Source organism: Bactrocera dorsalis, chromosome 2 (assembly GCF_023373825.1).
Source record: "Bactrocera dorsalis isolate Fly_Bdor chromosome 2, ASM2337382v1, whole genome shotgun sequence".
Lineage (NCBI taxonomy): Eukaryota > Metazoa > Arthropoda > Insecta > Diptera > Tephritidae > Bactrocera > Bactrocera dorsalis.
The window spans coordinates 7,541,491-7,567,611 of record NC_064304.1 but is presented as its reverse complement, the minus strand read 5'-3'; the positions used below and the strand labels follow the sequence as shown (position 1 = coordinate 7,567,611).

General features: G+C 36.7%; 1 protein-coding gene across 5 annotated transcripts in view; it reads left to right on the top strand.

Moving 5' to 3' along the window:
• Nucleotides 1-19,335, top strand: part of LOC105222628 (homeotic protein proboscipedia) — an 83,406-nt gene extending 64,071 nt beyond the window's left edge. For 3 of the 5 annotated variants that reach the window (XM_049448152.1, XM_049448153.1, XM_049448150.1), the window contains exons 4-8: nucleotides 14,091-14,248; nucleotides 14,325-14,439; nucleotides 16,503-16,634; nucleotides 16,709-16,878; nucleotides 16,949-19,332. In XM_049448152.1, coding sequence (XP_049304109.1) covers nucleotides 14,091-14,248; nucleotides 14,325-14,439; nucleotides 16,503-16,634; nucleotides 16,709-16,878; nucleotides 16,949-18,478 — 2,105 coding nt within the window. In that variant the 3' untranslated portion in view covers nucleotides 18,479-19,332. Of the gene's footprint in view, nucleotides 1-14,090; nucleotides 14,249-14,324; nucleotides 14,440-16,502; nucleotides 16,635-16,708; nucleotides 16,879-16,948 lie in introns of all 5 variants that reach the window. The other 2 variants (XM_049448155.1, XM_049448154.1) reach the window with 2 other exon arrangements.
• The last annotated feature ends 6,786 nt before the right edge of the window (nucleotides 19,336-26,121 follow it).

Sequence of the window (26,121 nt, the reverse complement as noted above, 5' to 3'; positions counted from 1 at the left end):
GCCAAAAATTTAACCAAGTTCATCGATGCTGAGTTAATCCACATCGAGAAGGGTAAAATATAATTTTTTCGAAATCCGACTTTTTTTTAATTAGTTTTGTAGTACGATTTGTGTTTTGGTTCAAAATAGATCGCAGTTTGTTTTCGGCCAGCATTTTCTGGAGGCTTGAAGACAGAAAATATTCGTTTCTTTCTTTAGCTGCTTACTTCATATTCTTTGAATGGGATCATGTTATGCGATTTGGTGCTTCAAATGGTTCAATAGCTGTATATAATGGTCGCTCACTTCAAAATAGTGAATGAAAATTAATCTTACATTTGTCATAACTTTCCCACCCGGCAGTTTTCTTTTATTTGGATTCATCTGAATATAAAACTGCGATGTGAAATGACACAACTATGTTTCCTTGTAACATTTCGACGCGAAAATTTGGTCATACTCGTGATTGATATACTACATAGATATGTATGTAACAGGTCGCCTCTTTCTTTGACGTAAATTTCTTCCCACCGATGCAAAAACTCGGATTTATTACGCTTGAATATCTCCAAAACTGCTCCGAAGCATGGACACGCCGTAGTTTGTGGTCACCCACTTTGCACAGAGCTTTCCCATACCCAAATATTCGTTAATGATATGATGTAGACGTTCAGTTTATATCTTTAGAGCGTCTTTTATATAGAACAAATTCACTCGCGGTCGTCCAAAATTATTTTGTGGACTTTTTGATGTTTTCTTCGATAAGTAGCGCCATCTATGTGTCAGGACGTGGATTTTTCAATTGACTTGTTAGTTGTAGTTTAAAAAACATTTAGTAATATCTAGCTGGCTGTTCATACGAAGTCAAGACTAGGAACTGTCTTTATAAAAAGCTAACATTTTTCAATTTCAGAATTTTTTAGGCGTGGCTAGTGCACCGTTACGCAAATACAGTACATGAGTACAACGCCTTTCAAGTCCACATTCCAAGCGTGGAAAAATTGATGTGATTTATTCCAAATAACTTTTTACTGCATAAGAAATCAGCGACATGCAAAACGTTTAATCCATTCATATATATGTACATATGTATGTATATAAATAGTATAAGCTAGCTTGTGTATGAGAAAATGGCCACACTTTGGGGCCAAAGCCAAACAGGCAGCGAAATTGCGCACAGAGCAGTGAAAAAGTGCAACGGCAATTTAATTTATTATGCACTCTGGCACGACATGCACTGCCTGGCGTTTGCTTTGCATGCAAAAACAACAAGAAAATATTCAAAATATATACACGTAGATGCATGCAAAATGACTGACTATTAAACATGCGCTAATATGTATTAGTGAGCTTGCAGTATGGACTGCATAATAGTCAAGAAGTAATTGCATTAAATTACAAGTTACCCTTTTGACGGCTTAAAACACGCAAGATTTTAATTTAATAACAGCATAGTTGCACTGATAAATTGCTGAGTTCTTTTGAGGCAAATTGCATTCCTGGCATTATTTGCGGCTATAAAGCGCGCCATTACATGCATTGTGTGTATGAATGTGTGCATAAAGCATATATGTATGTGTGTATGTGTGTTGGCAACATTTGCTCGTGGCAAAGCGCAATATTTATTTGTTTTTATGTGTGAGTGAGTTTGTGCAAAAACAATTTGTTTTAAAATAAATGCAAGAGAATTAAAGTAAAAGTTGTTTTGCAGTTATATCACAGCGGTTAATGCCATTATTGATAGTTGCAAAGCAAAAACATTATAAAACAAGAAAAATTGTTAACTTCGACTGCAGTGAAGCTATTATATTCTTCATAGATGCCTTTGTTATAGCTGCTAATGGTATAAGCACTTCTTCATCGCGATTTTTATCGATCGGTTTGTATGGTGGCTATATGCTATAGTGGTCCGATCTGAACAATATGTATAAATGTAGTAGCAATGCCTTGAATAATAATCTGTGTAAAAGTTCATGAAGATATCTTAACAAAGAAAAGAGTTTTCATACAAGGACTTGAGTTTCAACGGTCGGTTTGTATGGCAGCTATATGTGGTTGTTGTTTGATCTGAACAATATTAACGGAGATTAAAGAGTTTCTTTCTACATTAAAATGTACCGAATTTTGTAAAGATATCTTAATAAACAAAAGAGTTTTCATACAAGGACTTGAGTTTGATCGGTCGGTTTATATGCCAGCTACATGTTATAGTAGCCCGATCTGAACATTATGAACAGAAATCGTAGCAATTCCTTAAATAATAATCTGTGCAAAATTTCATGAAGATACCTTAACAAACAAAAGAGTTTTCATACAAGGACTCGAGTTTGATTGGTTGGTTTGTATGGCAGGTATATGTTATAGCATTCCGATCTGAGCATTATGATAGGAGTTTATAGCGCTGCTTCTTAAAATAAAATGTAGCAGATTTCGTAAAGATATCTTGCCAAATGAAAAACTTTTCCATACAAGCTCCTGATTCGGATCATTCAGTTTGTATGGTAGCTATATGTTATAGTCGTCTGAACTGAACATTATTATCGGAGATTGTAGCATTATGTTCTAGTATAAAATGTGCCAAATTTCGTAAAGATATCTCGCCAAATGAAAAAGTTTTCCATACAAACACCTGCTTCCGATAATTTAATTTGTATGGCAGCTATATGCTATAGTGGTCCAATATCAGCGATTCCGGCATATAAGCAGCTGTATGATGAGAAAAGGATGTGTGAAAATTTTCAGATATATATCTCAAAAAATGTGGGTTTAGTTCGCGTATATATGTATATACAAGTATGTACTATTGGTTCTCCGTCTCCGACAAACTTCATAGCAAACTTAACATATAACAAGGCTATGAAAAACTACATAAAATAAAAATATTATTTCGCGCATTTACATAAATACTTAAAGCAATTCACCTCTCCTCCAGACACACACACACTCGCTTATATATGCATTTCACACATTCGTTACAATCTCTTCAGCGCCATTAACTTATCTCCATTGCTGCATATTCATAGGTAAATACATATATATGTATATACATATTATAAATGAATTCTTGAGAATTATGTAAACATTTTGTAAATAAATTTCAACATGCTACCGTTTGTGGCACTGCGTGGCAGCTTTGGGCTGACTGACTGTCCGACCTCGCGTCTGAAGTGGTGCCACTTTGCCTGCACCGCCACTGACGAACATTAATCATAATTTTCGGGCGCTATTTACAGGTCAAATGGAATTGTGTGCCGCGGAAACACTAAGAGCCGCAGCAAAGTAAATAAGATTTTTGTAGCGCCATATTTTTGCTCACATTTAACTGTTAATATTACCGAAATGGTTGAAAATAGTCGACATAAATAGATTTTGACTCTAAAGTACTTAGTTCGGCTTGAGTTGCGCTGCAGCAGACACGCCTTGTTGCTTTAGTTTAAGCAACTCTGATATAAATAGAAAATACATCCATTTAAATAAGCAAGTCTTTGTTTCTTTTTGCAAGTTTTGTACCGTTACCCCACTTACGAGAAAAGTGTGCTTGCCTAAAGCACTTTTCTCATAAATGTCAACCATCTTCCACAAATTAATTGATTGAATACATACTTACTTACCAACCTCTCTGTGCCACAAAACTGTGTTAATCCCAGTACTCAGGCTTTCATTAAAATTGAGTCATCAACAAGGAAACCCAAGAAAGCACAGTAACAGTAAAAAAATGTGTGAGTGATAAGGAGAATTTGTCTCAATTTTTCGCATTGACAGATTGAAAGGGTTAAGGGATGTTTAAGGTTAACTGTAAGGGATGCATGTTGGTCGTATGGTCTGGAAAGTGGACAGCTTCACAGCCGAGCAAATAGCTGCATTAAATTTAATCAGTTTGTCATATAAGAGTTGGCCTTTGCATTAAAGCTAAGCGGTTGGGCTTGTAACCCGCTGCAGTTGAGGTTAGGTCGAACACTTACTTATGGATGTATGTAAGTGTTATATCCCGGAATAAATTTGAAATATAACTTTAGACTCTTTACAATATGTGAACCAATAAATAATAATAATTTACATAACAGTGAAATTATTAAGAATAGGTTAGGTTCGTTGGCTGCTCCCTCAGCATTGCGGGGGTTCACATTTAGACTCTTATGTACAGTCCTTTGTGTTGCCAAATCTACTTAGGGGTCATATTTTCAAGTTCGAGATGTCTAAAAGAGTGAAATCCGAGTTGTTTTTGCCTTAGTCTGGCAAAAGCGAAACATTCAAGAAAGAAGTGTTGAGATGATTCTATCTCTTCTTTTTCCATGTGGCTCCATCAGTTGGTTCCAGTAAGATACTCAAACCTTAATAAACGAAATATTTTTCATATATACTTATATGGCAGCTATATGTTATAATTGTCTGAACTGAATATTATGGTCGGTTTCGGTAAGATATTTAATCTTTATAAATCCTATTTTCATTAAAAGGTTAACCTTGCTATAAGCGAACCTTGGAAGGACCTTCTTCATTAAGAATAATCAGTCATATTTTCAGAGAAATATTAGGAATTCATAAGATAAAGTGATCTTTCCGCAATAAAGATAGCTAAAATCGCGAAAAAGGCAGTAAAATATTGAGTACAAATAAGATTTCCAGTTGTCTAACCTTACTTCTAAGGACTAAAAAATGTATATAAAATAAAATGAAGAGATGAGATAACTTGATAATTTGGTGAAAATCTTAAATCTTTTAAAGTCCTTTTCGTGGCTTCCATTTCTTTTTCGAACCTCAGAACATAAGCACGCATCTACATAAAACTTCCCTCGTATATACATACATATTTTTATTTGTCAAAAGCTGACATACTCATGCTCAACGACTCAATTTCAAACGCTAATGCATAGGAATTACTTAAAAATTAAATTTCGACAAGTTTTTTTCATAAACTTGAGAGATTATAGTTCTAAAAGAAAACAGGACTTAAAAAAAACAGAAAAAATGTTTTTTTTGGGCAAAATCAATTTAATTTATTCAAAATAGTCTTTTTGGAGCGGCTTTAACCACTTACGAGAATTTTGAAAGAATCGATTCCCTGGTTTCCGTAGCCGATCTGCAAGAAGACCACCGAAAAAAGTGTCTGGCAGTGAGGGTAATTTTACTTCTTAAAACCATCTGAAAAGCAAAAAAAAAATATATATATATATTATTATTTTTTATTTATATAAATACTACTAGTCAAAATTTAAATTTTTGTCAAAATGACGATTTTCTAGGAAAAGTAGTTTTTTATTAAAACAAATTTTACTTCAGAGCGGTTTAAAAATTAAATAAATTATCAAAACTCTTATTCCTTCGATCATTAGCTAAAAATAAAAATATATACGGGGTACAAATTTCAAGCCGGTTCAGCCGTTTCGGAAATGGGAAAACAGTCGTATCAAGTCACCGAAAATTGCACTCAAGGAATGGACGATCTGAGACGAAGCTGTTGCCAAAGCGGTAATCTTCAAAAAATAAATGTTAAAGGATATTCTTTCGAGTGATAATAATCATTCCCTATTAAATTTGTAGTTTCTATGTTTTTTCTGTAAACAACTAGCGAACCTCGAAATGAAATAATATCATATAGGGTGGACCATATAAAATTTTAAATTTCGAAGATAGGGCGTAAAAGATTAAGTGTAGCGTTTGCTGTATGGCACGTAGCGCCGTCCTGCTAGAACCAAATGTTGTCCAAGTCTTCATCTTCAATTTGCTTGAAGAAAAATTCGGTTAACATTGCGCGTTATCGCTCACCATGGATGGTTGCGGTTCCTTCTTCATTTTCGAAGAAAAATGGGCCGATGATTCCACCAGACCAAAATCCGCACCATACAGTGATTCGTGCTGGGTGCATTGCCTTATCGACGATTACGTGCGAGTTTTCGTAATCATCGAGGTGTTAATGAGCCTCGTCCGAAAAGATGATTTTTCGGTAAAATTTACCATCTTCGGTCAAACGATCGTCTGCCCAATCTAGGAACTGCAGAATAGTGAATAGCAACCCATTTCGTAAATTTTAGACTTTTTACTGAATATCTGTCACTTTCCGAATGGTATTTGACGTTTTCAATGTCGAAATATAGATAATTAAAATTTAAACCGTTAGATGGTCCACCCTACATATATATATATATACATATATACATAGATATATATATGTTACATTGATGTTTGACGATAAATATCTCGTAAACTTAACCGAAAAATTATTTGAACCATTCCCTTAGAGCATTCAAATTTCCTTCATAACTTTGAGATCTGATTTATAATATATATTTATAATGATTTTTTCATTAAGCCTTAAAATTCATAAGAATTTCCCTTAAAATAAGCAAACTTTTGCCGTTAATAACTTTTAATCGGTTAGGTCTCCGAAAAAATCGTAAGAGATCTCCTTTTAAAGCATTCAAATCTATGAAACAAAATATTTTTTTCAGTAATTGGCCGCGAGGTTAGAATTTTTCTATGTGATAAGAAAAAATAAACTGAAAATGTAAGATGGAGCACCTTGCTGTTACAATTAAGAGCTCATACTTCGAGAGCATTTCTTAGAGATGTCTAAGAACCTATTTTTCCGAGTATGAAGTGAAAAATTCTTTATTTTTGATTCATATGTATTATGTATTTACGTATATATGAATTACATTTATAAATGAAGCTTTCACTTGACTTCTTTAAAAACATACATACACATACATATGAATACTCGCACACTTTTTCTGACTACTTCTACAAGTATAAACAAAGTCAAACAGTAGTTTGAAGATATCAAAGAGTCTCAGACAATCGGAGAAAATCCAATTTGATTCGTTTTGGTTTGGCTGCTGTTGCTTGCTTCCTGACGGTAGCAATATCACAAAAGCGTAACAAAAAGCCGCCAACAATGAACAAGAATATCTATAAACATTAGAACACACTCATTCACACCTCGGAACATACATATGTATACACATACATACATACACACAACCGTCAAATACATAAGCAATTGTGCATACACAATTTGAGCGGCAAATATTTTCATGAGAAATCGACTTTTACCTAAAGCGTATGATTAATGGTTTCGCTCGCTCGTTTTTGCCGCTTCAATGCGAGCAATACTGCAACAACACTTCACACGCGGAGGTGGGTTGCTGCAGTTGTACTTTATTTCATTTTTTATGCGCTTTGCCGTGATGATAGGTCCTTGATGGAGCTGCCGCTGCAACGAATCTGTCCGTCACATTGTATTGCAATCTCACGCGAAGCGGCAGCGCGAACGCTTCGAAACAAAGCCAAGTTAAGCAGCTTGGAGTGGCAGCGCTGCGGCTGGCTGGGATTATGCCGGTAGCGACGGCAGTAAGTTGTAACATCCGCTGCCGCATGTGAGGCACAATGTGGCGCGCACTGCAGCAAAATCGAACGGGCGAGTGAGGCACACAAGTGGCAGCGTCGCATTGGCATTACAAAAGCGCTGCCACATGTTTGCAGTGTTGTGCGAGTGTAGACTTATAGCTGCTACCACTGCGCATTATATAACGAATTCCACTTTTTCCTTGTTCTCCGGCATTTTTTCTTGATTTTCCAATCGATTTTGAATTTGTTATTTGTATTTCTTTATTCCAGTTTCTTCGCTTGCATCAGTTGCTTTTGAATTGATTTTAATATTTTGATCAACCGTCAATCAAAGCTTACAGCATTCTGCTGGGGCTGCGCTTTCGCTGCTTACAGTAACGGTTGTTTTTGTTTTTAAATAAATTAGATGCGCAAAATTTAATTCAGCCCAGCGGGCTGCAGCTTAAATTTGCTGAGGAAATGCTTTATGCTGGAAGCGTCTGTCTTTACCGTTTGCTCTTTGGGCCGTCTGTCATCACCTAAATTATTGTCAAACGGGTTAGTCTTGAAAACCACAAAGTTAAGCATAATTTAAGCCACAATAACAAATTTCCCTCAACTGTCGCACAGTGGCGGCAATGAGTGGACAGACGGACCGACTGCCGCACAATTACCAACAAGCTATGAAAGAACACACGTGTGCTGCCACATACATAAACATTCACACACACATACTTAGATATTTTACTCATACTTAGCTATTTCACCAACACTACTGTGTCTTTTTCGAAAACTCTTAATGTTTAAGTTGAGCAAAAAAATGCGGAAGATAAATTGGGGTCATATCTTGTATGTCCAAAGGTGTGGCTACCACTTTGACACTGTTACAACTGCAAAGTGTCCGCTTTGTTGGCCCACACACACCCAACAAACACCCCGGCGCAAGTGTAGTAGATTTAGGTTAGGTCAGTCTGTTGCAGTGGCAAGGCTCGCATGGAACGGCAGCATTTCGCTGACCGCTAACCACACATAAACACACACACGCACGCTAATTTTCCGCACATGTCCTTAATGTGCGCATCCCGGGTCCTTTTTGTGGCGCTGGCTGCAACTTTAATCGCCTCCTGCTGTTGCCTGCCTCATCTATCCTCACATGTAGTTTGCAATGCGTGTTAACAGCGTTGCGGCTCACATTAAAATCAGGCCTCGAAGATGGCGCTGGGCATCTGCAAGCATGCAGGTAGCGTTCGAGTTTGGTTTGTGGCTTGCTGTGTGTGCCTTTTCGTGCAATTCAATTTCGTGCAACATTTTTACCTAAGCTTTCTGCTCTTCTTTTTAGCCATGTAAGGTCCATGCTCCTCACAGGTTTTTGCATTTAATGCTAAACTTGCACTTATAGTCAGTGGTGTTGGCTGGAAAGTGCGCTTGGGTTAACGGTCAAGTATATGGTATGTTTAACGCCGCTACAAAAAGTATTAAATAACTGCCATACTCCACGTTGGTTCAAATTTAGTCGTAAATTATTTTTGGGTGCTTTTTAATAAGTGCAAAATACTGTTATGTAGATAAAAAGAAGGGCGTCCAGTAACCAAGCGCAAGTGTTAACATGTGAATTAGTGCCTCATGGTTTAAAATGCCCTGTAGGAAAAGAAAGGTGCACAAGTTTTATGTTGTGGCTCCCCTGCAAATCTAACTAAATCGAACCTGACCCTCGATTGAGCCGGCTCGCCGCGTTTCGATCATGAACGATTTCGCTTAATGCTGTCTTATATGGCCCACTTTTCATCACCAGTACCTACCAGCTTCAGACATGGTGCGGTTTCGGTGCGATTCGCAGATGGAAATTCGATTCATAATTTTGCGTTAAATAGTGTCGCATCCATGCAGTTTCTATTACAGTATCAGGACCTTATACACTATTTACATTTCTAGCCACCTGGTTGTCATTTTCTATGAATGAATATAAAGGGTAAAGGGATTACGCAGGATTACTCTTGCCAACAGGTGCTACTTTGGACTGAGTAGGCAAATGAGAAGCAAAGCCAAACTCAATAAGTCGCTCATAATTCCCGTTCTGCTATGTATATGGTGCAGGGCTTGGACAATGGCAACAACCGATGAGTCGACGTTACGAGTTTTCGAGAGAAAGGTTCTGCGTAAGATTTGTGGTCCTTTGCGCATTGGCCACGGTGAATACCGCAGTCGATAGAACGATGAGCTGTACGTGATATACGATATCACTGATATAGTTCAGGGAATTAAGAGACAGCGGCTACTCTGGCTAGGTCACGTCGTCCGAATGGATGAAAACACCCCAGCTCTGAAAGTACCCGCCGCGGGAAGCAGAGGAAGAGGAAGACCTTCACTCCGTTGGAAGGACCAAGTGGAGAAGGACCTGGCACCAATATCCAATTGGCGGCACCTAGCAAAGAGAAGAAACGACTGTTGTTGACTCGGCTATAATCGCGTAAGCGGTGTCTACGCCAGTAAAGAAGAAGAAGAATATAAAGCGTGTCCCAAACTTAACACAAGATTGAAATTAAAGAAAAAACATAATTTTTCGTCTTTCGATTGTAATTTTTTTGTTGAATCACAAAGTACAAGTGATGGGGTTATTTATGGAATAAAACATTAGGCAAATGGCCTCCACGGCTTTCCATACCCATAAGCACTCGTTTGTCGAAAATTTCCATTACTATTCTGCATAAGTGCGGCTGAATTTCAATGATGCAAAGTTGAACCTGCTCCTTTGAAGCACTTATGGTTGTGGGCATGTTGCAGTAGACCTGTGCTTTTAAATAACCCCATAAAAAGAAGTCTAATTGTGTTAAACCACCTCATTCTCAAAAAAGTATAACCGACTTATGCCTCCGGCCCAAAATCCATACCAAACAGTGATACGTTGTGGATGCATTTCGAACTACTGCCCCCAAGCTTTTATTACTTTTGAAATATTCTTCAATAATGAAGACATGTTGTTCTATAGTATAACGATATATTTTTACTAAACCTAAACTGTCAGCTGTCGATTCGTCTTGTTTTAGGGTTACACTTTACTACAAAAATGGCAACTTTCGTTAATTTTGGTACACCCTTTAGATATTTTAACAAAATACTGTAGCTTTTTTCAGGCATTATCCTCTATTATATGATACACTTTTTACCATCATTTTTGTTTTGTCAAGAAAACCGATTAGCAAGAAAAATTGTTGAGTAATAATAATTATCATTAATCTTATAAATATATCAAATTTAATCCGGACTGACAAAAAACTATAGTTTCACGTACTTTAATAAAAATCTTTATTATCGCCTTTAAATAGACCACTGAACCTGAACTGAACTAATGGTCTTCAGTGCCTTCAGCGAATTTTGGTTTTTTTCATTTTGGGCTCACATTTGTATTTTGTTGGACAGTTTCGATGTCAAATTCATAAAACCACGTCGCGTTATCAGTTGTGATGTGTTTGATTGATATAGAGTCCTCAGCTATGTTTCGAGCATCTCTTTTTTCCTTTACTCGACGTCATTTTTACAATATATTTAGGTTTTTTTTTGGAACAAGCCTAGCATTAACTCGCTTTATACCCAATCCAAAATGGTTGAGTCTATCTAAAATGGTTGTAGAAATCCTCTGCAAAGAAACAAATTTCCAGTGACTTCGTAATTTTCACTGAATGCTTGTTTTCATGATAAAGTAATAGATCTTGGGACATCCCTCCATGTTGACGAGAGTGGAAATGAAACGCTTATGCAAGTTTTTATTGGCCACTAAGCGTTTTACAGCAGAAGTTCTTCTTCAAAAGGACTATGACTAAAAAGACTATGTACTCATAGATCTATTGATAGTACGAAAAAGTGTTTTTTCGGAATACTGACTGGTTTGCCTTAAACTAGGTTTATCGCTCGGTATTTCATGTATTTTATTAAAGATATTTTGTCGTAAATACAAATTAATTGATATTTGCTTACTTTAATGATTACCTAAGTTTCGCTTGCAATTATCAAGCAACGACTTACTTGAAAGCTGCGCAACAAATATTACTTTGGCATAAAAGATGTATTTGCTTAATTTTCCAGCATTAAACCGCTTTAGATCAACGCTAAATCTCTGGATATATATGGTACATAAGTAGTTATGTATGTATACATATGAACCTTCAGCAAGCACATTTCACAACAAATCTGCGTAGCGTTGCCATACAAATCATCTATTTTTCAATTTCCCCACCCAACTGCCAACTATTGAGAGCTGTGCCGTTTTAAACTCCAACCATAATTTTGCAGCATGTCAGGTGAATCCTTGCTTTTGTGCCGGAAAATATGTACTTCCTTTCAGGTTATGCATTCTCTGCTTTACAAAAGTCACAAGCTTCATGCGCTCGTACGACGTGCTCTGCTGCTGCTCGAAGGCATATTTAGAAAATTATCTTTTCACTCGTCGCCAAAAGGAAATCATATTTTCTGCTTTTGTGCACTTTACCTTTTTGGTTTTGAGCCTGTGGCAGTGTGTGTGTTTGAAGGGTGGCGCTACTGCTTTGCTTAGCCTACCAATAGGCGCTTTAAGTTGCTATGTATGTTTGGGTGTGTTGTTGGGTGTGAATTCAATGCAAATGCAACTATGTGCATCTATACTTTCCGCACTTGATGACTTCAAGCTTGTTCGCAACTATTTATGTGCTCGGAACGAATTCCGGCTACAAAGGACACTTGCTGCATATCGGGCCTGAAACGAGTGCAACAACAGTAAAACTGCCAACTTTGGTTTATGGTATCCGCTCTTTTGATGAAGAAGTTCATTTGGCATCATTCAATAATTCAAAATACTTTTTTGTAATACAAGATATTTGCTCATAACTATGTATAGACAAACCCATGGCAATACCGGGTTTGCCAAAAAGGATTATATGATTTCTAAGTGTCGTTTTGGCCATTTTTAATAAGATTTTTTTTCATTGTATTCATTAATGCTTGCAATTTCATCATGGCGAGACATACGCAAGAATAAAATTCTCAAATTATTTAATTTTATTATCAAAATAATCGTTCTCCAATTGCAACTTTTCGTGCGCTTTTGCCATTTTATGGTCGTAATAATCGTCCACCTGTGCTCGCTATTCGTCGAATTGTTGAAAATTTCGAGCGCACATTTTCTTTACATAATGTTCAAGTGCCAATAAGACAAAGAACCGCTCGAAGTAATGAAAATATTGCTGCCGTTCAGGCAAGTGTTGCTGAAGACCGCAATTTGTCGATTCCAAGACGTTCTCAAGAATTGGGACTGTCTCAAACCACAACCTGGCGGATTTTGAGAAAGGATTTGGGCTTGCATCCATATAAAATTGTTCTCACTCAAGAACTGAAGCCATTGGACCACCGTAAACGTCGTGAATTTGCTGATTTTGCCTTGGAACAACTTGAAAACGATAACGATTTTTTTAAGAAAATCATCTTCTCCGATGAGGCTCACTTTCATCTGAGTGGTGCGGTAAATAAACAAAACTGTCGATGCTGAAACGAAGAAAATCCACAAATTATTCATGAACAACCAATACATTCACCTAAATTGATTGTTTGGTGTGGTTTTTGGTCTGGTGGAATCATCGTTCCGTACTTCCTTCGAAATGAAGCGGTGACACTGTTACTGGCAATGGAGAGCAACACAGATCAACCAACTTTTTATGGCCAAAATCGAAAAAAGTTGATCTTGACAACATCTTGATCCAACGAGACGAGGCTACTTGCCACACAGCATGTGCAAACACCCAATTATTGCAAGAAAGATTTGGAGCTTCGATTATTTCAAGAAACTGTGACATTGAAGGATCTCCAAGAAGTTGTTATTTACCACTATTAGACTGCTGCCTGAAGCGTTATTTGAAGTCATTGGTCTTTAGCAATGAACCAGACTTTCTTTAAGCTTTAGAAGTCATACTTTGAACGTGTATTCATGCCACATGACTTGAATAAGTGGAAAAAGTACTCAAAAATTGGGTTCGTCGAGTTCGTTCCTACAAAAGAAGTCGTGGAGGCCATGTGAAGTATGTTATATTCAGAACTTGATTGTACTTCATATTAAATAAAACAAATTTGAAGTTCCTTAACTTTACTTACAGAAATCATACCACTCTTACTGGAAAACCCTGTATATTTCTTATAATTTGTAGAACCTTCTTCTGAATGGAATAATGATTATTTTACTTAATTTTAAAGCTGAAAATAATGTTTGTTGTTATGTAACCTTCAAGTTTGCCACAAATATTTCCCAAAATGTTTCAACAGTCCATAAAGCCACGCTGCGAGCATCACATTGCGAGCGTCTTGGCACTTGCTTGGCGTTTTTTGATTGATTGATTAGAATTTTGTTAATTACTTTGCATTGCGAGTTGGGCGCTGCTTACTTATTCCTATAACTTACTTAACAACTTCATTTGTGGCAAGTTTAAGAGCCTTAGTAACGCAAAGTGAAATGGAATTTTGATTTTATTACACCAACATCTTCCTAAATAATTCGCGATACTCGCTTAAATACGGCTTTTGATAAATTCTGTGCTCCCAATTATGCATTTAAAAACGCGTTTTAAAAAATATTTTCACCAAAAAATAATTAACTACAGCATTACATAATGCCTTCACACAAAACGAATGCAAATTATTCCACAAACGAATAGATAATTTCGCTCTCTACGCCGTTTAGACGCGAGAGCCCTACTTTAATATGTACACACACTCAATTCAAAATCACATTTACTCAAGTATCAAGGAAATGCAATTTTCAATTGCAGCTGAATTCGTTCCAGAAAATGGTCTCCCCCGGCGCCTGCGTACTGCCTACACCAACACTCAACTGCTGGAGCTCGAAAAGGAGTTCCATTTCAACAAGTATCTGTGCCGACCGCGACGAATCGAAATTGCCGCGAGCTTAGATCTGACCGAGCGACAGGTGAGCGCATTTCCACTGACACTTCTTCGATGTTCGATCCATATGTAAAAAGTGAAATAATATTTTCTCTTTGCAGGTCAAGGTGTGGTTTCAGAATAGACGAATGAAGCATAAGCGTCAAACTTTATCGAAGACGGACGATGAAGACAACAAAGACAGTCTAAAAGGTGATGATGATCAGTCTGATAGTAGTAAGTGCTTTATCCTTAATTTCTCTTTTGGCTAATTGGTTTTTTACTTACTTTCACGCACTTTAGTGTAACGAGCACAAACCCATACATGCACATAAATTTCTAGCATGAAAAAATGTTAATTTTCATAAAGCACAGTTATCATTTGAGGCAACTCAAACCATCGTAGAATAGTTTTAAGCGCGAAGTTGCTGCATTCAATCAGCTCTTCTGCTATCACAAGTTATTTGTATTCTCTTGTATATGAGTATGTATGTATGTGTGTACAGAGGTACTTCAACAACTTGTAACAAAATCGGCGAAATGGAAAATAATCTTATCAATCATTGTCATTGGCTTCGCGTCTTCTTTTCTGTGCCGTTGACACTTCACCGCTGCGCTTTATTCCATCACTTTTGGGGAGATGTTTTCTGTAGTTCCACGTACATTACAACCCTTTTATTAGAAATGAAATAATCACACTTTCAGAACTTCTTCTAAAATGTGTAAGACTTTAAATACAGGGTGGGCTGTTAGCACAACTGGATGAAATAGTTTGTAAGAGTTCCTTAAATGTTCCAAAGACGTGAATATCGGAAGAAATGCCATAATTGATTTTATACTCGTATGATCCCGAAATCAGAACGTATGGCGACGCTTCAGGAGCCAAAAAATTAAAAAAAAAATTCTGATTCAAAAACAATTTTTGTAAATTGACTTCGTGTAGTTAGAAGAAATACCATTATTTTGAGATAAAGTTAGAAGCCCTATGCTCTTGTAAAAAAAGTGGGATATTCACAAGCTTCTTTTGAATCACTTAATCATTTGGTGACGGATCCGGACTTTTCATCTTAAATATAGGAACCTTCCAACCAAGCTCATGAAGATTCTGGCAAGTCACTGTCGATATGAATGGTCTAGCGTTGTCCTGGCAGAACATGATTTCTGTCCTATTCGTCTAGGCTGGCTATTTCTGAGCGATTGCTTTCTTCAGGCGATCCAATTTTTGTCAGTACCGGTCCGAATCAAAGGTTTAGCCGTTGGGGGACATGATCAACTAAGAAATAAAAAGAAAACTTAAGAAACGTTGATGGCAAAATACAAGGCAATCTGTCAGCCCGTCCTTAACTACGCCGCACCAATATAGTCGCATGGATGCAGTGAAATGTAGTCGAAGAAGCTTCAGACATGTCAGAACACTGCATTCCGGACTATTATGGGATGCTTTTGATGTCTCATATCGAACATCCGCACAGTGAGGCCCGCATACTTCCCGTTAAGAAGCATAATGAACTCCTCTCTAAGCAGTTTGTGCTGGGGTGTTTTCATAGAAACCATCCCTGTAGTCTTCTGCTTGAGGCGGAATCGTTTCCTAGGAGCATCAATGTGTCCTTCTTTAACTACGTCGACGACATAAGAAAATACGCCGGAAAGACTTCGGACGCAACTAACTTAAGGCAGACACTGACTGCCTTTCACAGTGGAGCCATAAACACCTTCAACGATTCCCTCTCAGTGAATGGCGTGCTTGAAGTCAAACCATCACCCATTGCAGGCGAAGAGCTCATGTTGCCGGAAGAAACCAAAGTGACCCTTGCGCAGCTTCGTTCTGGATACTGAAGAAGATTAAACTCCTACTTATCCAGAATTCACCTCGTCATAACAAACTTATGTCCAGCATGCAACTAGTCCCCGTATGATCCTAATCACCTCTTTTCATGGCCAGCTAATCCTACACATCTGACACCCCTCGCAAGGAAAATTTTAACATTATGCAACCGATTCAATCACTCTTCGTTGATTCTTAAAGAATAATCTTTTTATGGAACTCTGACATGCATATGTATATGTATATGTACATGAAAATATTACGAAAATAAGCATCGAATCAAGGTTCCGTAAACCTCCTTTATCAAATGCATCGTGTGAATCTCGTATTATCAAAAATTTCAAATTAATGAATATCTTTCATTAGTAAACTCATTTCATAACCTTAGAAATCCCCTTATTCCTCGCATTCACTTTCCCTCCCTAGCATTTCTTTTTTATATCAACTAACATTTCCCCCCTAAACTCTCATATAGACTCCAACTCGAAGAAGTCTTGTCAAGGCTGTGAGCTGCCGTCGGATGATATACCAGATTCCACCTCGAATTCACGGGGGCACAACAACAACACACCCAGTGCGACAAATAACAACGCGAGCGCCGGAAGTTGTAAGTAAAACTCTGGCGAAGAGCAACTTAATCTTATTAAAAAACTTTCTAATTTCGTGTACTCCATTTTGAAGTGACACCGAACTCGACCTTGGAATCGGGCATATCCTCAAATCTGCTTGGTAGTTCAACTGTTTCCGCGTCGAATATGATCAGCGCCGACTCCAGTGTGGCTTCCAGCGTCAGTCTTGACGAAGACATTGACGACAGTCCCATCAAGGTGAAGAAAAAAGATGACAGTCAAGTAAGTGTCAAAAATGAATTGTAGATATAGTTTCACCAGTTAACCCCGTTTTTACTTACGCTTTGAGCAGATTGTCAAGAATGAGGCCGTTTCAACGTCCACCAAAGCGTCGCCATTCCCCTATGATTCACCGGTCGGAAATGGTGGCAACAACAACAATGTCACTGGCAACGCGGCTGCAATGTTGTCGGGTGGCAGTGGATTCCGTCGGAACTCGGACACCGTGTCACACAACGCACAATCGGCGGTGAGTTCGAACTGTGGTCCCAACACTGAAGGCGGCTCGCGTAGAAAACGTTTCCAAAATGGCAACAACGCGAACGCGGCAAATAATGAGAGCAGTGGGCGTGCCGGCATGGCCGCGTACTTCCACGGTGGCTACTACCCGAAACACAATCAACACGAGCAACGGCCACACTTACACCATGCGCAGCAATCGCAACTGCAGCCGCCACCGCCACAGTCGCAGCTGCCGTCGGCGCAGCTACAATCGCCGCACGACTACTACGGCAAATACGACATTGAATTCGCCGCATCAGGTTCGCCGCAACACGGGCCGCATGCGACGTTGCCAATGCCACCACACCACAAGCTGCAGCAAATGCCAAACAACAACCAACTGCAGCACCAGTCCAATGGTGAATATCCGAGCGCCAAACCGGACTTCATTAGCAAAGTTTCGCCCGATATGCACAATGCGAAACTTCAACATGAATTTCAAGCAGCCAAGACAGCAGCCGTCAATGCATTCCAACACGCGCAAACTCACCACCAGCCACAGCCACCACCACACCAACAGGTCTTCTACAATCATGGTGGCGAGCCGTTGCCGCCAGGTGCCGCTGGCCAGTACATGAACTATAATCACCACGCGGTGGACAATGCTGGTGTGTACATGCATCCCCACCATCATGCTGGCGCTGAGTTCGAAGCGACATCTCTCAACACGACCGGCAATTACTACGAAGCCAAGTCACAAACCGCTGCTTACTACGAGCACTTGAATTTCCAACAGCAACAGCACCAACAACAAATTCACCCCGACTTTCACCAACACCAACAAGCACACGACGTTCAACAACAGCTACAACAGCAACAACAACAGCACATTGCTGGCATACCAGCCGAATTCATGGTGGATGGCACGCCGCATATGAAGATTGGCGCCAGCGCAGCGCCGGCAGTGACGTCAGCAGATGTGTACATGCCGCCCAATGCCAGCGCTCTGGGCGTGCAAATGGAGAACTGTGATGGCAGCTACGGCAATTTCGCCACTTTTTACGAGAATGGCCAAGCTCAGCTGCAGCAGCAATCTGGCGGCATGCCACCACACCATCCGCAAACGCATCTCCATCCACCGCATTCACACCCACATCATCAGCCAACAGGCGGTCATATGAATATCGGCACAAATAATTTCGCTATGAATGGCGGTTCGCCGGCAAATGCCGCCGCTTATCCGTTGGCAGGCAATGGTGGACCCGTCGCTGCGGCTGGTGGCAATCTAACCGGCATGGAGAATTCAAACAGCTCATCGGACTTCAACTTCCTCAGCAATCTGGCAAATGACTTTGCACCCGAGTATTACCAGCTGAGTTAGTTCATCTAAGGCATCTAAAAAGTGTGTTTTAGGGCGCACTTTGATTTTTTTTGTTTGATGAAATGTCTTCATTTGCTGTTTTGGTTTAGTGTGTTGTACATGTATCTTAAATAATTTTACTTTTTGTGCACATATCCACTTATGTACTTATTAATATGTAAGTAGTTGTAAAAATGAGTTTCTAGTTATGTTCTTTTTGTTTGTTTCATTGTATTTTTAAACCAGTTATTTTCCTTTCTATTAGTTATTTTTTAAGAAAGCTGATCTTTATTATCAAATTATCATTCCTTCGGAATTTTCTCCTAATTTTTTATTTGAAGCGTTGAAAATTATTTTTTTTCTTGCAAGTAAAAATTAAATTGTTACTCTTTAAATAAAAAAATCTTGAAAAACTCCATGTACATATGTATGTATGTACAATAGTTGACAGTAAGTTAGATCATTCGAGAAGCAAGTCAAAATAATGCAATGCTGATATATGTATGTATGCATCTTTAAATTGTTGTATGTATATAGTATACTACGTAAGCGCTAATTAGAAAAGTAGTACTGTGAAATGCTAATTGTGCTAATTAATAAAGTTTAGTTAGTTTTGCTCAAATGAAAAAGAAAATAAGGAGTATATACGAGTAAGTAAATAATGTTCAGCAATTGTTGTTGTTAGTGTTAAGATATGCTACTAGTTCGATAGCTGTATATATGTATGTATATAAATTTAATAAAAATCAATGTATGTTTATGTATATGTATTATATAAAATTATGTATGTATGTATGAATGTATTTTTGAAAGTTTTTTTAAAAATTCCATGTTATAGTTATAGAATTTAAACACTAAGTTGAAGACACGATTTTTAGCTTAATTTTAAAATTGAGTATAAATAACACTTTAAAAAACTTTTTTCCATTGAAAATATCATGATTATTTAACCACTTAGCATAAATTTTTTTACATCGTAAATTTGTATATATTATATAAAATTTCCTTAAAAAATAAAAAAAAGTTCAATTTAAAAGTTTTCCGTAAATTCTTTTTTATCGAATTTTTTGTGACAAATATGGATTATTAACGATATTTTTAACAAATTTATTTCATTTGAATCCATTTTTTGCTTAATCTGAGCATTTTTAATCAAAAAGCACTAAAACAGCTAATTTTGGTTTTTTCGTTTTTCAAAGCTATTGAATATATTTCTTAACTGTAAACAAAATGCGAGTTCGATTTTTAGAATACATAGTAACAACTTGTTTATCCCAAATGTTTAAATAATCATCTTTTAATGGAAAAAGTTTCTTGCCTGTTACTTATATGGGGGCCTTTGGGTGTTCATCATCACTTTTTAAAATTAGGCTATAAATTCTGCAAAAATCAAATTTTTGGATTATTATTAATTTATATACAGAGAAAAATATAACTGGAATATTACCTACAATGATAAGTTAATTGTAATCCACAACTTTGGTAGTTAGTGTTTTGAATCACACTAAACCATATTTAATTTTTTTTTGAGCTAGTGATTGGCATTCCCCTATTTGGAGGATATTTTGCTACATATGTAGCTTACGCATGTGGATCTTGCTGAGTTTCACCCAATTCCTACTTTCCATTTGTTAGCACAAGACGGGATTTTCTTGCCTTATCACCGTACTACGAGAGATCCTATGCGTAAAACAAGTTTTGAAGTTGATTTTTATTAAAACTGGCAATTTATCATTTTGAAAGAATTCAGCATCTCATACAATTGAGTCAAAATTTAAAATAAATACGAGGGCTGCTATATATATTTCTGGCCTAATAATGAAAATAGGCATATTTATTTTATTTATTTTTTTTCGTTGGATTTGGCTCGTCTTGGAAGACGCACATGGTCGATTGCTGTTTTGTTTCGGACTCATACGCATAGATCCATGATTCGTCACCTGTGACGATCTTATAAACGTCTTTTGAAGCACCGCGATCGTATTTTTTCAGCATTTCTTTACACCAATCCACACGAGCCTTGTCGAAATTGTGCGGGATCCAACGAGAACAAACCTTTTTTACGGCCAGGTGTTCATGCAATATCGAATGTATGCTGGTGGGAGAAATGCATAGGCGGCATGCCTATGGTATGTTACATGACGGTCTTGCATTATCAGTTCACGTACGGCATCGATGTTTTCTGGCACAACGGCTGTTTTTGGACGGCCTTCACGGAATTCGTCTTTGAGCGAGCGTCGACCACGATAGAATTCGTTGTAACAGTTTTTCACAGTGCTATAGGATGATGCTAAAGATTTTAGTTCATCGATGCACTCTTGTCGAGATAATCCACGTCGAAAGTTGTGAAAAAAGATCGCACGAAAATGTTCACGAGTTAATTCCATTTTTTGGCCGAGATGAATTTTTTAAATCCCTGTAAATAAAACAATTCACGATTAAATGACAAAACGTTCTGAGTGATGTTATGCTAAAAAATGTCAAATTGCACCTGGCAACACTTAGTGTTGCCTAGTCCAGAAATATATATAGCAGCCTATGTATCTTCCGCACTTCAAAAATCATTGAGATCTTCTCAAACCAACCTTCAAACTTTCCAAGCGTTTTATAGAAAGAAATACATAAATTGTGTAGTGACCGCGCTGTTTCAGACCTAAATAATTATTAACTGCAAATGCTTGTAAAAGTAAAATCAATCCAAAAGCAATATGATTTCGCATAGCAGGCGCCTCAGAGATTTGTCAGAATATTCTCCAAATTTATCATGAATAGGAAGCAATCTTTCCCAAGTTTGACTGAAAGAACAAAGCTATTCCATAGGCATAAGTGAATCCATTATCCATATTAAGATTTTTAGTTGAAATACTCGATCCCTATATGTATGTATACGTAAAGGTTAAAGATTTTGTGCTTTGGTTGGGTAATTGGCTAGTGGAAAGTGTTTGAATTTTTAACAATGCACTGCAACGAATATATCGGTATGATACAGAGCGGTCTTTTGTAAACTTGCATATAACTGCATAGGCGGTGTCTACGCCAATAACGAAGAAGAAGATACCAAGTGGTCTAAGGAATATTTTGTCATTTAATCTTCTTTCAAAAACTATATAAATAGTTCAATCGGTGTGTATTAATCTATCAGATATATTCTATTAACCAAATTTCTTACAATTTTGCTAACAAGAAAAAGCTGTCTCTAAGAATTCGCAATAATTAGTATTCTTAAGGATTTTTGTACAGCACGTCTTAAATAAAAAAAAATAGCTCGATTAAAATTCAAGCTAAATTTTTTAAATTTATTATTTTTAAGAAAATTTTGATGTTTAAAAAAGTGTTCTGAAAATGTTCAACCGCCACGGAAAATAGCAATACGTGAGGTTAGCACTGGGTTAGTTGAATTTTTTATAATGAATGACAAAAAAGTGCCCGAAAGTTGTAAACGATACGTAAAATATTTAATTATTCATCAATATTTATTTTGTCGCCTTCAAACTCACCAGATGTAATACACCTATGCCAATAATTTTTCCAGTCCTCCAAACACTTTTCATAAGAAGGCCAGATCCTTCAGCGAATTTTGTTTTATCTCTTCGATCGGCTGAAAACGGACTCCATTTCGACGATTGTTGACTGTTTTACCTATCACACTCATAAGCACATGTCTCATCGGCAGTTATAATGCTCCCCATGAATGTGGCATCAGAATTCTCATGACCAAGCATATCCAAAGAGACCTGTTTACGGTACTCTTTTTGAATAAAATTCAACCTTATCGGGACGAGTCGAGGAAGAAGTCGTTTCATGCCCTAAATATTCACCGAAATCATTCAAAGGGACTAACGAGAGATTAAATAATCTGAATATATTATTCTAATAAAATCAAGCACACACTTTAATATAGAATGATATTAACAATGATACATTCATACATATGTATATATAAATGTACAAATATGTATATACAACTATAATTTTTTAGAAAATAGTCATAATAAGTTAAATTACCGATGATAATATCTAGATAAAAAAGAATGTGTATATAATATACTATATAAGTTGATGAATATGAATAATGTGCGCCGTATAGAAATGTAATTAGTAGCATAAATGAAAATAAAAAAATTAAGAAAAATGCACAGAATTCCATAAAAATCGTAGCTTTTCTAATAGTTGTATTTATGTTGATTTGAAATCGAAGTTGTTTGCGACACGTTTTGCCTCAAGATGTCAATAGTGATTAACAATTGATAATAAATTATTCCAAATAAATATTTAGCAATATTTTAGTATGGCTTTTTGTTGTTTGTTTTTCGTATCACACTTAAATTTTCAATTGTTTTATATATAATTTTGCTTAGCAAAGCAAAAAATATTTTCAAATAGAATCCGTTCCGGCTCCAGTGCAATTTTGTATGCGAGATATTGTAATAAATAAATTGTAGTTATGTTACTAATGAATTGCAAACAAAAATCAAAACGAAAAAACAACAACAAATACAATGCGATATGTTTTTCAAATATAATATGTAAAGATAAATGTAATTATTAACAGTAATTAATAATAAATATGCTTATAAATAAGTATTTTACAATTAAATGTAATTAAAAACAAAAAAACAAAAACAAAGCTAAGATAAACTGCTTTGAAACAGTTAATAAACATAAACGTGCAAAATTGAATTGAAGCAATACTTGAGTTTAACAGCAGAAAGAGGTAGCACTAATACACTTACAACACTAAAATTTTTTTATACCGTTATATGCTTTAGAAGCTTCATATCTTCACCTAAAATGCAAAATAGCGTAACATCACTTTTCATAAATTTACAGGCGAAGGAGAAACGATATAATAGATACCACTCGCATTGAAACAAAATTTTATTTTTGGTTATATAATGGTTATATATTGGTTATTAATTGGTTATATATTGGTTATATATTAGTTATATATTGGTTAAATATTAGTTATATATTGGTTATATATTGGTTATATATTGGTTATATATTAGTTATATATTAGTTATATATCGGCAAAAGCTGAAAATTGTATGCTACATATTTGTAACATGATGTAGTGAATCGCAAGCAATAACAAACTCAATTTCGATTTGTTCGATGATACGTTGTTTTGCATTTTAGGTGACGATATACAGCATTTATAAGTTTTGGCACGCAATCTCACAAAAAAATCGAACAACTTTATTAGCAACTTTTATTTCTCGCTAGACTTTAATGATTAACATAAAAAATATATTATATACATATATACAACTAAATATATGTACAAATATGTGTGAACGATTGCGTGCCAGCACAAAACTTACAAATATTCCTTTCGCACGCCACGCTGACGCAACAACAATCGAATGTTAGTAGCAACAAATCTACTAGCATTCGAAAATATCCATGGTTAAAAAAATGTGAAATAAAAAAGAAAGCGTGGAAATGCCATAGAGAAGAAAAACAAATTTCCGTCCTTTTCGGCGAAAATTTTGACTGACAGCTAAAAGATGGATGATTTTAATGTCAACGCCTGTGACTGCATATCTCGCAGTGCCTTTCTTCCGATATTCTATGCATGTGCGTTTGTATATGGCACGCCGCTTATACATCCTGTGCCACACATACATACATACATACTAATGTGTACGTCCGCATGTATTTGCACATGCGTCAACATATGTGCTTGTATGTGTGTAATGCCTGTTGTAATCTAGTAGCCTCGTGGCTGGACGCAGCATTGTAACATTGGTACGCTTAGAACTCAAGACGCCCAATTTGAGCCAACTGCGGGGAGCCTTCAAGTACCTTTCAATAAATTGTGGATTTGCTCAGCATACGAATTGAGACATTGCAGAATTAAATAGAGATACGTATACAAATATATATATTTATCTACATATGTATATGTGTATATATTTCAGGGAATATATTTTAAATGACTTACTTTCTTTCATCGGTTTTTATACAGAAAATATGAGATTAAAATTTTCAGGAAAAAAAATATTTTAGTCAAATAAATTTTTTTTTTTATATTCGCCTAACCGTTCTTTATAACACTTTCAACCATGCGAGGTAGACATACTTGTAAATTGTGTCAAAAAAGCTAAGCTGTTACTAAATTCCCTGGGTAAATGATACATATTTAAAAAAAATGTTTTTGCTAAGAAATTTTCTCAAATTTTATATTTCTAACCAAATTTTGTATGCGGAATCGTTTACGAATGTTGAAAAAGGCTTACGGTGATTCAGTTTTATTAAAAAACCTACGAGTGGTACAAAGCCTTCAAAGACGGTAGAGAGATCGTTGAAGGCATGCCCCGTTCTGAACGAACTTCTCTGATGAAAATATTAAACAAGTGTTGCTTGAACATCGTCAGACAAGTATTAGAGAGATGGCAAGAGAACTCGGCATTTTTCGCGAGTTTATTCGAATGATTTTGGTGGATACTTTTAGTATGAAACGCGTTCTTGCTCGACTCGTCGATAAAGCTGAATTTTTTTCAAAAAGAGTATCCTAAACAAATCTCTTTGGACATACTTGAACGTGCGAATTTCGATCCCACATTAATGGAGAACATTCTAACCGCCGATGAGACATGGGTTTATGAGTTTGACATACATAAAAGTCTGCAACAGTCGGAATGAAACCCGTTTTCCGTCGATCGAAGAGATAAAACAAATTTCGTTGAAAGAACTGAAGATCATCCCAAAAGGAGCTTATGAAAAAATAAAAAAATTTCAGTGAAAATTTCGCGATTTTTTTTTTCAAAGGGATGTAATTGAAAAAAATCTTTGTTCAAATCTTTAAGAATTGTATCTCAAAGACCTGTGTAAAATTTCATGAAGATCGATTGAGAGTAGTTCTCGAGAAAAAAACAGTTTCGAGAAAGACGTCGCACTTAGCCTAGGTAGTCTCGAGCGTACAAGTTCTAAAGCCTGAATCTCCGAAACTATTACTGGGATCAACTTTCAAATTTAGGACAATATTCTAGAGGAGTTATAGAATTTAATAAGACAATAAAAAAAATTATTTTTTTGAAATCCATAAACCATGCAACCCCTTAAATCGCTCCAAACGACAGAAGTATTGTTCCAAAAAGCTTGTTTTGCGTAGTCTATCGAAGGTCGACATTAGATCATTTCGGCCAGGAACCGAACGCAAGACCCACCGTGAGGTTGTCATAGAATTAACGGATTCTGCTCCAGCAGCTACTGCACGAACACCCATTGCATTAGTATATGGTATTTGTGGGACACATTGTCGCCATTGCAAGGAAGCAACCGAATGCCGGCTATCCGGTGCTGGCTGTTTTCTTCGCCACTTGGACCAGCTGGTAATCTATATATGTAGGCTATGCGTGTATGTGTGTGCTTAAATTCATTTGACAGTCAGCGAAGTAGCAGCGTGTTTTTCTCTTCTACTAAGCATGTATGTGTTTGTGCTTGTTCTTGTACTTGAATGCACATCTCCACTTTTGGAAATGCTGGCTGACAGAAGCGGTGAAAATTTAAGATTGATCACCCATAAGGGTGTTCAACGAAATTGGTTTATGTGGGCAATGAGCGTGTGTGTGTAGCTAAAAGAGGAATAATGTCAAAAATGTTTAGTACTTTTCAACAAATGCTTGTTCTTGCCCGCCAATTCCCTGTTGAGTGGTGTG